We start from the raw sequence: 14,703 nt of genomic DNA on the forward strand, positions 1-14,703 counted from the left end.
TACACCGTCCTGTGTATTACAGAACCTTTGTTTTAGTTGCTGTTGTATTCTGATTTTCCAAGTGGGCAGAAGATCAAGCATTAGCGATTGCTTTGAGCTCCATAAGGATGCAAGCGATCCGAGACTGATACTCCCATGCCCTGGAGAGCTAACGTGGGACCTGCACTACCTTTTTTCCTTCTTTCAGCAGAGATTGCTTTCCAGCCCAAATTAAAATGGGCTGGTAAAATAGTGAGATGCGGTTTATAGTTCCCTCAGCTGTGCTCTGCTTGCCTCATTGATATTGTAAACTGAGATCTACTGCCTTTCAACAGCGCTAAATTAATTTGAAAGAAAAGTCATTTTCTAGTAACATGGTGGGTGCAGTAGGCATGCAAAAAAAAAAAAGGCAGGTTTAATTTTCATACTTTTGTGGAAGGATGTCAAGAAGTGGTTTTCCTGTGACTGTTTTGCGAACGCCGTGCTAGGCAGGGCAGAGGCTGTTTGCTTTTGAAGTACGTCTTTCTGCAATGTGTTGCAGCTAATGCGCTCTGGGACTCCGTGCCTCCTCGTGGCCCATCAGTTTGCGAAGTCAAGTACTCAAAAGCTGGGAACTGGCAGAGCTGGGTGTGCTTGTGCAGCCTTAATTTGGTCACCCTCTGTCTGGGCCTTGGATTATACGATTACCTACTTCTTTCTCTTTCTGCAAGGCCTTTGCTTGGTTCGCCTCCAGAGATAGATTGTGTGCTTCTCTAAAAATTCTAAAATTAGGGGGAAGGGCCTTTGTTCCTTTGATATACATAAGATTCACCTTCTCTATAACAGCTCTGAGGTGAGATGTGGGTTCAGCTTGTGGGTTAAGACAGCTCAATTCAGACGTTAGTGTGAACTGGGTGCCTGATCTTCCCTTACAGGCAGCAGAGATGTAGTCAGCGGGGCCTAGAGAGGGATCCAGCTCATGCTGAAGCAGGCACCCGCACTGAATCTGCGTCGCTCTCTGGGCTGTGTTGACCGGGCACCACTGACTGCCACGGGAGATGAGAGCCCCAGCTCAATGTGGGTGTTTGCATCCGTGAGCTGGATCCTGCACCAAGAGTCTTGGCTCCATTGGGCTCAGGGAGGTTTTTCCTTCTTCATCTCTGACTTCTGACTCCTTGAGCTCGTGCCAGTTTTTGATGCAGCGTAGCTTTTTGCAAGATACTCCCATTTCTTCCAGTGTTGGTTCTTGGTCCCGTTCTCCTTTCCAGGTCTTTGCTTTTCCCCACCTCTAGGAAGACACAAGTGGTCACTCACTTTGGTTGTACTCTTTTTCTCTCTCCTCTCTGGTGTATTTGTCTCGTCGTGAGCCAGGTTGTGCCATTCGCAGGGGGTTGTAGCCATGATAGGAAACGTTTGACTTTACTCCTTAGCAGGAGCTTGCTCTTGGGACCAACACATCTTCACTGGAGTTGCGAGGGATGTCTGTGCCTAGGGAGAATGCAGTTTTAAGCTACTGTAGCAGCTAAAAGCTGAAGTACTTTCCAAAGCAATGAGCTTAATCGCCATTAAAAGTTGAATAGCTGTTGGCACCTTAGTTGGAGCTACAACGGACGGCAAATGGAGCCAGGGAAATGGCACCATCGGTTCTTGTAGTCTACTGCAGCAAGCCTCTTCCTGAACGTGTGGTTTTACAAGCACGGAGAAAAAAAGCGCGTGTATGTTTTTGTAGCACTTTTTTTGAGAGAGATCATATTGCAGCTTTATAGGTGAGGGAGTTGCTTTGGCAAGAGAATAAGATTAGCTAAACCATAGCTTTTCACTGGCAGTTTTGGCTGATGACTGCTTTTTATTAGCTCTGTTTATAATTTTATTGATACAATTTCTTTGTTTCCTCAAAGCAGCAATCAAGCTGTTTTTCCTTCCTCAAGCTAAATGTTTATATTGGAGTGTCAGATGGGGGCGAGATGAATTCTTTTTAGTAGGTAGATGCAGAAACTGCAAAGCAAGGTCTTTACTGGACACTGTCTTTATGCAACAATAGCTTTTAGGGCATTGAGTTGTCAGAACTATATGCAGCACCGCAGCGGCAGAAGTGGTTATTTTCCTCAATAACAGCTAGGAAGCGGTGGTTACTAAGAATATGCAACTTTCCCTAGGCCACAGTGAGTCAATATCAGAACTGAAATTGGAACTAGATTTTTTTTTTTAAGACATATCAGTCTCACCTAGTGCTCTCTCTCTCATCAATTGTACAAGAAAAACTTGCACTTCAGTTTAGATTTAATAAAAGAGACTGTCATGTTGTTTCTTTCATAATTTTAGATATAAGGATTTTTTCTCTCGAATCCCTTTTTAGCCTGCGTCTATAACTACATATTTACTATTCCATGGTAAACTGTCTGTATAATTATGACCTAATCGTTAATCATATTGATTTGGCAACAGACATTTAAATTGTCGTTCTTTCAAATTTCCCTGAACTAAATTGCACAACAAAGATGTGAGGAAATCAAGGACAAATCTTGGGCATCTCCTCATGCAAGTTTTACAACAGTCTTTGTTTCACTGTATGTAGCAGGCTGACGAGCTGCTTGTGCTTCGGTGTCACTGTGGTGACATGGTTTGTTGTTCATGGGATATGTTATCTGCTTCTGTACGCTTGGATAAAAAGAGAAAGGGACGTAGAGTAAAACCTGTCCTGTGGGAATAGCTGATATCGATTGCCTGGTAGAGGTGGAATTTAACTAAAGGTCAGATAAAATTGTACTGGAATCCACATAAGGGACAGCTGAAAAGGGACTAAGAGCTACTTCTTTTCAGATTTTATATTGCTTGGTGAAAAGATATCAGAAAGGCAAAATTGACCAAAACGAAATATTAACCAAACGCAGCCTACAGCCTTCTGCTTTTCTCCCCTTGAAATACTGTGTGGGTTAAGGCCACCGTGCTGCACAGAACTGATGCTTAAAGCAAAGAGTAGGACTCTGTATGTAGTGTTTATCCTGGATTACTGGACAGAAATTCCCAAATTGTTACTGAGAGATGCATTTGATTCTTTCTAAAACTTAATAGCTTAAAGTGTCTCCAGTTTTCTCTCATTGTGCTGAGTGTATTTTTTTCAAGCTTTTCTTCTGCACCATAAACTGACAAATTATTTTGAAAATAGTACTGTTTGGGGTTGATAACCCTCACGCGTGGGCTTTTTTCCCACATCAGAAGTGACCTGTGTGGTTTTGGTAGCCTCGGAGGGCATGTGATTACTTGTAAACTATTTTCTTTTCTTAAATAGGAGAGGAGCTGCTGTTTGACGCAGGAAATCTTACCCTCTTTTGTAGCAAGCCCAGAGCTGCATAACGCCTTCAAGCGTCTGGTCATCTGAACCACTTCTTCCTTTTTGCAGTTTTATCAAGTCTTTCAGGATGACCTTCATGGCTTCTTTTCTTTGGTTGTCATTTTCAAATGCTATTAGTGGCAATTAAAGGAGACAAAAAGCCTGTACAAGGGTCCTGGGAGCAAGGATGGGAGTTTTAGAATGGCTGGTGGAGTGCGTAGGCAACCAACCTATCGTTTCATCCACGTGTAGCTCATTGATCTGCTTGTCTTGGCTGCTGAAACCCCAAGCTGGAATGATCAGCATGGTGTGTTGGACTAGCTGCATCTTCCACATATAAGACGGATGGTTCCTTTTTTTACTGGCATTCATATATTCGTCTGAAATTTAAAGTGTCTGGCTCATGGTGAAGGAAAGTGTGTACACTCCTCATCTAACAGATTGAGTATGGGCTTAGGAAGTGGACATTTTACAAGCACCCTGTGTATTTTCTTCTTTCAGACATCTTGGAAAAAGTTGTGTTCTGCTGATGTGTTGGACCTCAATTGTCTTTATTAGGATAACAGTTTTTGTTTTCTTTAGCTGCTAAAAAAAACCAAACCACCTCCCTCTTTATGTAGAATGAGTACATAGAGGTTCTTGTTTCCACAGTACACATTTTCATCTTATGGCAGATGAACTCCTTTCCTCTGGCTACTTGAAATGGGCTAATGTTTCAGCAAAGCATCTAGATTGTAGTTTTCTTTGAAGCATTTGACAAATATGTATAACTTTACCTGGATTTCCAAAACCGAGGTCCTTCACCAAAGCCTCTTCAAAGATTGTGGGGATAAAAGTGAAGGCTTTGCATGCATAAATAATGGAAAGATATTAGGAGACAGAATAAATTATCAATTTACACAACAGAGGAAAGTCATTAGTGGTATCCCAGAGGAATCTGTGCTGGAATAGGTGGTCTTGACCATGCTGGGTGGGTGGTGAAGGGGCAGGTGAAAATTAGTGTAGATATAGAGCCATGTGTATTAGAGAGGTTTTTCCTTATTTTACTACAGAATAATGATCTCCAAGTTGGCTAATGCCACTCAGGAGCAAGATTTTAAACTTATGGTTGATAACTGTGAGAAACACAGGCTTGATGCTCGATATTAGTTAAAAGACCAACTCAGTGTGAGGAATTATAATGAAGGGAATAGAGAGCAAAGTGGGAAATATTGTTATGCTGCTGTGTAATTCAGCAGTGCCTTCACAGCTTGAACCTACGTTCAGTTCTTTTTAAAAATAAGGGAGAGGAGAAGGAAAATGATACTGTGGAACTGGGGCAAAAATATTTCAGAATGATATAATAGAGATCTATAAAATCCTGAGTGGCATGGAGAAGACAAAAAAAGGATAAACGTTGATTATCTCCTACACCACAAGAACTAGGGCTATCAGATGAAATGGGAATTAAATACAAAGGAGGCACTTCTTCTTTGTGCAGTACCTAGTTAGGCTGAGGGGTGACCAAACACATTCATAGGAGAAATGTCCAGTGAGAGCTGCTAAGTCCTGAAGACACCTACTACTACTAAAGACATCACCTCTGGCTCAGGGGGTCCCTGAAGAGGAAATAATTGGCAACTGTGAGAGTATTCAAGGAAAATACCACTGCAGCTTGCCCTGTTCCTACTGCTCTAATCTAAGCATCTGCAACAGCCACGGGTGGATGGGATGTTGGGCTAAACAGACCTTTGGACTTGCCCAAGACAATGTTCATGTGTTCCTGGAGCCTGCAGGTCCCTTGTTCCACCTCCAGATCAGGTCAGTTTGTTACTGGCACTCCAGTTGCCATCTGAAGGCAATTCAGAGACTCGGGTCCTCCTAAGCCTTGGTGCGAGGAAGCCGGTAGCTCGCGTTGCTGCTTCTGTTCTGGGAGAAATAAGAAGACTTCAGTCTCCAAGACTCTAACTTGGCTGTGCTCACTGGGACAGGTTTGAGAAAGGCAGAGAGCTAACATAAGGGAGGAGGAGATAAGCACTCTCTTGCCCATAATAGCCTTGTTTTAGCTTTTTCCCCCCCTATACCTTTAGTTTTGACAGAGATAGGTAAAAAAGAGGTTGCACCTTGGCTCCTGTTAGAGCCACACATATGCGTTTTTCTTGTTTGAAATATTTCACTCTAGCATATTCTTATTCATCCTGGTGTTTTCAGTTACAGCTTGCTAATAATTTGTTTCTGAAAAAAACATTATCTGTATTGCTCTTGCCTTGAACTTGATGGATGGGAGCTCAGGAAAAAAGCCTGCAGTGTTAGAAGGTCCTGTCAGGGTTTTCTGTTCAGTGTCCTTTTTTTTGCCTCCTGAGCTAAGACAAACCTTTCAGGGCCTGTTCACATGTCCCCTGAGAATAGGCAGTGATTATGGCTTTCGAAATAATTGTGCATTTATTTAGCCCAGCATGGTAAGAGCAGAGCAGCTCTCGTGCACGGCTCTGTCCTGGCTGTCATGAACGGCAGGGTCCCTCCAGCAAAGCTACAGCCTCCTTGCCCAGAGGTCCTCTACGTGACGTTGCTCTATGAAAGCTGTGAATGATATAAAAATAAACCAAACAACCCTCCCACCCCCTTCCCTCTATAGCCAACATCATTACCTCCTTGTCGTTACAGCCAGGCGTTTAATTAGTCCATGCAAATAGCCCTGCTTTGATTAGGCCTGAAGTGTGTTAACATAACTGTGCCGCTTCTGCTCGTGCTGTGCTTTTTCTTCGGAGGATTTTCAAATGTCAGATCCATTCATTGTGGTTACAACTTGGTAAACAAATTAAGAAAGAGAGAAAACTGGTAAGTTCTAGGGGTTTTTTGCTTCAGAATGGATACTATTTTGAACACAGATCCTATCCTGGATTTCTAACACCAAGTGACACAGCAGGAGGGAGCATAATTACATATGACTTGTCTGTTAGTGGCATTTCATGAAAAAAAAGGATTTGTTCTCACTTATCTTTTATCAGGTATAAATACTGTTACTTTATCAAAATTGGAAAATTGTGTTTTAGTCAAGAAATGACTGTATTTTAAGTGACTATAAGTTTTTCAGTATTTGAAAACTGAACCTTGGGAAACTGATGCTGCTCAGAAACCAAAGCAGTCTGTCGTACTCCTGGTAGGGGTGATAAAGAAAACGCTGAAATGTTGTAATAAAAAGGGAACAGTATAAAGCCAAATAACTGGCATTGAAGCTTTCAGAAATACCTGCTCTGGGCAATCATCAAACATGCAACTTCTGAAACATGTCGGATGAGTAAGATGCCACCTGTTTTGTTTACTAGCAGGAAATTGTAGATACTGAATTAATTATTGCTAGCTGTGTTTCAGAGATTGGCATTGTGATAAAGCAGAGCTATTAGAGATCAAGAGAAAGGAGGTCATTTAAGTAATAGATGAGGATGTGGTACATAAGATACTTGTGTATTATATCGGCAGTTTCCTCTTCAGAAACCAATGGTGTCACTTTTTTATCTTAATTCCACGTGTATAGACATCACTGTCTGTCTTGAACACCTGTAACTGTGTTACCCCTAGGACCACGCTCCTTGTAGTCAAGGGCACAAGAAGTTGTTTGTTTTTTTTTTTTTTTCGAGGCATTAGACTTGTTTGAGATGAGGGATGTTCAGAATCTTTGTTGTTCACAAAGTTAAGGCCAGGAACCTTCTGCCGAGGACTCCTTTGGTCGTCGGTTAAAATTCTTGATTTTCTCACCCAGCCCTCCAACACTTTCCTCTTTCCATAAGACTGAGCACCTCTTCTAAGGCAGGTTTGCAACTGTTTTTCGGTTTTTGTTTTTTGCTTTCTTGGGGATAGGCTAAGGGTAGATGAGCAGCAGTGCCTTCCCCTTCCCAGCTAAGCTATGACCACTCATTGCGATGTGTATGAGTATGGAGCATACCACATTTTGTGGAAATTGCTGCTATTGGATAATCCATTAGCAACAATGGTGATCAAGTAATATGAGCATCTTCATAATTTATTCCGTCTTCACCTGTAAGAAGGTTTTCTTTGGCTTTTGAAGTAATGCTGGAATGTCCTGCAGGCAAGATTTTGGGGACTGTTGGGTTGGATGAGGTGTTCTAGATCCTTCCCTTCTTTCCATATAGACAGGTACACCTAAACACTTCTTGCTCTTGGTGATTGGTTCTCTTTGATGCTGCCTTTGAGCTTCTGCTGCTTCTTGTGCCTTTTTCTGCTCTTTTGCCTCTGCGTTTACCTCCTCTTTATGTACTCTCCTACTCTGAAATGTGTAAAACAGATAAATGGTTTAAAGGCATGTGATTAACGTGCTGTGTATGCACTGTGTTAACCCACCTGCTTTAGTCTTACAGTTTATCTTTTCTGAGCTTGCTGGGATGAGGGAAGTCTTTCTGTATTGTCTGGCATCCTGCCACTCTGATCCCAACCAGGGAGTTTGGAAGCTGCTGTAGTACGGATTGTAAATAATTGAGTCTTTGATGTTCAGGTCTCTTAGCTGACAAGACTTTTGTCTGTAGACCAAAGTTTAATCAAGAGCGAGTAGAGGCTTTGTTAAATGAGTTGTTTTATGCCAGAACTGTGCTGTCTGTTTTTTCTCTAAGTGAGAAAGTATTTGAGACCCTATGTCAAACTGCTGTGTCTGGTGGAGAGGTAGGTGCCTTTTTGATCTAAAAAGCCCAAGCTTATTTAAGAGGCAGATTCGGATTTGGAGGTCTGCTTAATGTACGAGCTTTCTCTGAAAATTCAGTCCCGTATTCTCCCATGATTAATAAGCTGTCCTTCTTCCTATTTCAGACAGTTCTGTAATCATGCTAAAAAGAACTGACTTTACAATAGCTATGTCTGTGCAAATCTTAAGGTTTCTCTGTATCTCATTTCCTTCATTTGTATGGCTTAGCATCTATTTTATTTGCATAATTCACCTCTGCAGTCAGTCCATTATTAAAATTGCTCCACTGTCATCTTGGGCTATACACTTGCCTTGTTGTCTGATTATTCGTTTGATTATGTGGGGTTCTTCAGCACTGCTATATTACAAATTACAAATAAAGCTGTTCCAGGGAAGGAGGAGAAATACTGTAAGATGTTTGCTGCTGCTTGAGAAGATAAAATCTGTCTCCACTCTCAGGTTCCAGAAGAAATGCACATCATAAATATTAACGCCAGAATGAACCTGGAACTTGGGTGAACTTGTATATACAAGACTATCATGGGTGGAGTTTCCAACTTGGGTTCATCTAATTTCTCAGAGCTTTCTCTATTTTGCTTTTCTTGGTCTTCAGTTAGTAATAGTTTTGCTTGTCTTGGTCATCGTCAAGGTCGTCTTAACCTCTTGTGTCTCAGTATCCTGAAATCACTCTCTTCAGAGCTCTAGATATCTGCTTTTCAGGCTGTCTGCCTAGTTGGATAGAGACCGTTACCTCTTCATATCTGCCTTGGCTAGCGTGCCGTTCCTGCAGGATATGTGGCTAGATGTCTCTTGTTTTTAAAGATTAAGTGAAGGCAAATCCATCATGTTCATTATCATGATAAGTCACTGTATCCTGTTAGTGAGCTTACAGGGGGGGGTTGAGAAATGAAGCGTAATATGCATAAACTTCTGCAAGAGAATTGACTTGGTACAGTGAGATATTTTGACTTTAAAAAAGAGACTAGAACAACATGTCACCCATTACATTGGTTTTCAAAACAGGCATAGCAGAAAATTATTGTCGTTGACCTGAACGGTTTCTAATAGGATTCTGATGTTTTTGCCTCTGGGCCTTCTGTTTAATACTTGTGTTAAAATAGTAATTTCTAAGGGTTGGCAGGAGCTATCAATATTGGAGATAGGCAAATAAGGGGTAAATCTGTATTCCATAGTAAGTTGTATACGAGCAAGCTGTGTACTTTATTATGGGAAAATGTAAAGCTGTTTTTCTAGGAATGGTGCAGGATTCTATTCTGAGAAGCACCGAAATATCTAGAAAATATTTAGGAGTTAAGTTGCATTATCATGAGCTTTCTGTATGATTCAGCAGCCAAATTATCCTTGACTGTATAAATAGTGGAAAATTGGATAGGAATAGGCAAATCATATTCCATCTGGATATAGTACTGGTGTGTCTGCAAAGTTCTGTGGCTGTTTTTGGTATCAAAGGCAACAAGAAGAATGCTTAAAAACTGGAGATAGTGCTAAGAAAAGGTATGGAAATGATGTAAGCATTAGAATATATGCACTTAATGAACAATATACAAAACTCCTTGAATCTAGTCTGACACCCTGATACCTGCTAGAATGGCAACATAGTGGAACACAACTAATTTAGGAGATTTCTGGAGTGCATTATGATGATATTGTGAAATAGTTGGCTCATCCAGTGCCTAGGAGAGTTGCTTTCCTGGATCTGTTACTCGCAAAGAGCTGGTTGAGGGAGGGATGTGGTCTTGGCTGCAATGACTCTGAGATGTAAGAGCTTAAGATCCCGAGGGATGCGAGTAGCAGAATAAAGACGTCAGAATTCAGGACAACAGACTTGAACCTTTCCAGGGAACCGAAACGCAAGATCCCATGGGAGGATGCCCTGAAGCGTGAATAAGACCAGGTGAGCTTAGCTGATCTTCCAGGACAACCTCCTCAAATTGCAACGGCAGTGCATCCTGATGTGCAGGAAAGCAAGCAGGCACGACAGGTCACCGGCTTTGCTAAACTGCTTAATGGGGAAGTCCTGATGGAGCTCAAACATGGAAAAAGGACTGTGTGCAGAAGGTGAAAGGAGGTATGGGATACCCAGGAGGGATACAGGCAGGCAGAGGGCACATTAGGAAAGTTTAGCTGGAGTTGAAACTCCAAGGGATTATAGGGCAACAAGAAGGGCTTCCATAGGTATGTTGTCAGCAAATGAAGACAAAAGAAAATGTGGGTCTGCTGCTAGATGAGGCAGGCAACTCTGTGATGAAGGACACAGGAAAAGGCTGAGGTATGCAGTGTTTCTTTGCCTCAGTCGTTATTTGCAAGATCTGCTCTTGTTATGTGGTGATTTGGGGTGAGAGGTAGTGCCCACGGCAGAGTATTGCATTGGACACCAGCGGCAAATTGGACACGTGCAAGTCTGTGGAAGAGGATGGGTGAGGCAGCTCCATCTCACCTCGGAGAGGTTGTGACAACCAAGAGGTCCCCAGTGACTGGAAATGTTGTGTCTGTCTTCAAGAGGGTGAGAAGGAGAACTACAGGCTGGTGAGCCTTACCTTGGTCCCCGAGAACATTATGGAGTGTGTCTTTGTGGAAGCTGCTTCCATGCTCAGGAAGGTGGCCAGGGGGATTCAGCACGGATTTGCAAGGGCAAAAATGTGCCTACCCAACCTGCTAGAAATGTGGGAAACCACCATGCTTCCAGTGGGCCGTTACGATGAAACCTGGGTACTGAAAGTAGATGTAGGAGAAGCAAAGTCAGTCTTGAAATAGCCAATCTACTATAAATCACTAATTAATAATTAAAAAAAAAAAAATCTATGACTTGATCTGCAAATTGGGATCAGATTTCAAAGATATATTTCTTTAAAAATTAAAAAAAAAAAATTCCTAAAGCTTTCTCCACTAAAAAAAGTGTTACTCTTAAGCATACATCAGTTTGTCTTTTCTTTTTCTCTGCTGGCTGGTAAGTATCCGTCTCAGATCCTGACTGTGCTTTAAGATAAGAGATCTTGCCAATTTGATTAAAAAAAAAAAAAAAAATCAGTGTCTGTCTTGATGTAACTCCAGTATTTAGGAGATAACCTTTTATATAGCATTTTCTGCCCTTTTCAGGTCTCCAAGCTCTCTCTTATAGCTCACCATTGACTCGGTCAGCGAAGGAGGTGCTGGCCATGCGTAGGAAAATGTTGAAACTAAATGTTAAACACTGACAGATTTGTTTTTAAAAAATTAAAAGTTTAACTTAGTTGTATAGTGCAGCTTTGTGCTGCATAATAATAATCGGTACAGCTTTTATCGGTACTATTTGATAACTCCTTCCATAAAATGACAGGTTATGTAAATCTAGTAAAGCTTTTAATTCATGTCCACTGCTGATGCTCTGTGTTTAGCTTCTTAATTTATAATCTTACAATTTTTGCCTGTCCTTAGTTTTAGTATTAGGTTTCAAATGAAATAAACTTGCTTGTTTTGCAAATAGGAAAAATGTTGAATATCGAAATGCGTGTTAAAGTTTGAAAGCTGACAAAAAACAGCAGAAAAGTCAAATTTCTCTTTCTTTATTCAGGAAATGATGGAGATCTGTTGCCAGAGTCACCTTCCATGGAAGGCTGACTATCACACACTTCTTCGTCTTTTCCGATTAGTTGAGAGGAATCTGTAGTCTCTATTAAATACGGACCACTCGATTCAAGCTTTTATTTTACGTTGAGAAAACAGAGTATGAGACTGCGCTCTGTTTGCTTGCCACAAGTCTTTGGGACTGCTGGGGAGAGCTGGAGGACTTGTGGTTCGGGTTGAAAATGTCTGTCTCTTATAGAGGATGGTGATTTGATGAGGCTTGTGACTTTTCTTGGAAATGCCATCTTTGTTACTTTATCTGGTTTGGGTTTGTCTTTAGTTTGCTTTTCTGGTTATCATTAAGACACGCATCTCTTTTCAGCGTAGAGTTGGGCAAGACAATTTTACCAGCCATTACACCATACTGAAATCCTGTTGGTGCCCTTAGTAGATGTTACAGTTCAGGGTCTGTTAGTGTTCATTATATTCAGCATTTTATATCTTGGCCATAAATTTGCTTGGGGGGGTGGCGATATAATAATTTTTGTCTCCCCTCAGTATTTCTAGCCTGATTGCAGGTGCTTAATATGAGCACGTACCCTCTGGCATGATGGGTGAGTTATCTGGTGACTTCTTTTCCCCTCACCCTTAGCTAAAATTTCTCTCTTTAATTTTGCAAATCACGTCTTTAAAAGTGGGGTTTTTTCAGTCTGATGTTAACGAACCACATGTTGGCAATGTTTTCCCTGACATGATAAACAATTGTTCTTTTAGTCTGTCAGATTAGTGAACCGCAAACTCTGAAATGTTTTACGTGGTTTTTGTTGGTTTTGTTTGTTGTTTTTTTTTTTCAAGATGCTTATTTTGACAGCCATTACAGTCTATCCCCCAAATAGCTTGGTCTTTATATATCTCTAGGCTTTAACAGTTTGAAGGGAGTTAATACTTTTGCTTGTGAGTCTGAGCCCACTTAGGGTTTTTTGCTGGGTTTTTTTGGGGGGTGAAAGGGGAAGAGGTTGGGGGTTTTTTGGTCAAATTGGACCTCCATCATGCTCTAAGGCAGGTTCTGGAGCTTTATTTTGATTCAGAAGTTTCCAGCTATCCGGAGCTGGAAATCAGATGATGAATCTTTATAGAACACCTAATAAAGAGCTGAAGTTAGTCATCCTTGTGATTTTGGTGTGCAGTAGTCTTTCAGGTATCAGCATAACATCTCTTTCTCACTCAAGGTGTCCTCTTTTCAGCCACATTTAATATTAATACTGAGATCTTCATCATGTGGGACCATTAAAGAGACCGATATTCCTCTCAAACAGTGGCTGTTAATCCTGCGCGCTTCCTGGTTTGGGAATTATCCAGATTATCTCTGCAGTTTCAAATGGTTTCAAAAGAAGTTTCCTTCTTCCTGCTGTAAATCTTTTCTCCTGTGCTGCAGTCCTCTGTTATACAACCACCATATTCTGCAGGAAAGACAGTCAAGTGAAATGATTCCTATATGGAAAGGAATATTATCCTTGGTGGTGGTGTTGGAGATTGTGTTGACTGATTGTTTCCTTTTGTGAACTTTGGTTCAAGGCTGCTTTGGATTCCTTTTTTTCTTTTGTTTTACTCTCTTGTAGGTCAGTAACTTACCATTTGTCATCAGTAGTGGATTTTTCTACTAGCTGGAATAATTAGTCTTTGTTAGACATCCAGTGATAAATGGGAGAGGAGGGGGAAAAAGCATAACAATTTTGTTTCAGCGTTAGACTTCAATGAAGTTGTGAGCATGCTGCTTGCTCACAAAGGGAAGCGATTTGTGGAATTTTTCATGGACAGCCTTATATGTTTTTTTGTGCGAATGCAGCTGGATCTTGTCCCAGTCCCTGCAATTTATCTGTATACCATGAGAATCAAATGAAAATGTAATGACTATACCAAACTCTCCCTAACTTCAGGTCCTGTGTTATCATCAGTGTCTGAATGGGAGCAAGTGCTCAGACTGCCCTTGGTTTGTCCCCAAAACCAAATGCGGTTCTCATTGCCTACTCTGACTTTCCCTTTTACCCAGGCTTTGTTTCCAGACAATGAGTACTGAAGGCTCAGTCTGGTCTGGGAGCATCTTCCTCACAAGTACTGTTTAAAAAAGCCCTGCAAGGCTACCACAGTCCAGTTCCTTTTCATACAAAGCAAACCCCAGACTTTTATCAGTGTGCATATTTGTGTATCGCTTCATCCATGCATTGCCATAAGGTTGAGAGCACCCTGGCCACTGGGATATTTGAAGGTTTTAACCTGGATTTTAATTCTGGTAGTGACATAGAAATCTAACCTGGAAGATGTTGGAAACTCTTCTGAAGTTACCTGTGCCACCTTCACAATTTTAATAGAGGATGGGGTTTTTTGGCAGGTATTCAGAACGAAGCCTGACAAAATGTGTTGGGATAACAATAGAGACCAGACCAGATTACTGCCTGAAGCGGCATTTAAGTGACATGTTATCCTACGGCTGTACGAGGCTGGAGATCGGAGTGCAGAGCGTGTACGAGGATGTGGCCAGGGACACCAACAGGTGAGAAGAAAGCTTCAGCGCGAAGCTGAGCGTGGCTGCTCGCTGTACGCTTTCTGGAATACTCTTGAGTAGCGTGTCTTGACCTGTTTGCTTGAACACCCATCTAACATTGAATGTTGAAACGTGTAGCTCATTTCCTTGCTTGTGTGGCCCTATGTCTGTTAAGAAGAACTAATAAACTGCAGGGGCTACATGGATTTCTTTGTGATATTGTGTAGACCATGGCTTGAGAAAATGGAGTTATTTGTGATGTTTCATTTTAAACTCATATATTTTCCTGTATTGTACACCTCTTTTTTTTTTTTTTTTTTTTTTTTTTTATTGCTTCATAAATAAATGCAGTTTTGTGAAGTAGAACATGTGCCCAGGGAGAGCTCATAGTTCTTGTCCTACATAATTCATAATCTATAGGCTTGAGTAGATACAATGCAGTATAATCTATTGGAGGTACTTTACCAGCAAACAGCATGTCCTCTACACCAGATACCTTTTTCTGCTGAGTATTGGAGAGGAGATATGACACTGGCAGGTACAGAGGGTGAGATAGAGCCAGAAACAACGCCTGTTGACAGATTAACCACAGTCATTCTAGGCATACAGTATCACTAGGGATTGCAAAATATATTC

The 14,703-nt window shown here is 41.3% G+C and overlaps 1 protein-coding gene across 1 annotated transcript in view; it reads left to right on the plus strand.

Annotated features, from left to right (window-relative positions):
* The window catches only part of ELP3 (elongator acetyltransferase complex subunit 3), a 91,442-nt gene that overhangs the window by 18,499 nt on the left and 58,240 nt on the right, over positions 1-14,703 (plus strand). The window contains exon 8 of the mRNA XM_050893733.1: positions 13,915-14,076. Coding sequence (XP_050749690.1) covers positions 13,915-14,076 — 162 coding nt within the window. The remainder of the gene's footprint in view (positions 1-13,914; positions 14,077-14,703) is intronic.

Source organism: Gymnogyps californianus, chromosome 3, assembly GCF_018139145.2.
Source record: "Gymnogyps californianus isolate 813 chromosome 3, ASM1813914v2, whole genome shotgun sequence".
Classification (NCBI taxonomy): Eukaryota; Metazoa; Chordata; class Aves; order Accipitriformes; family Cathartidae; genus Gymnogyps; species Gymnogyps californianus.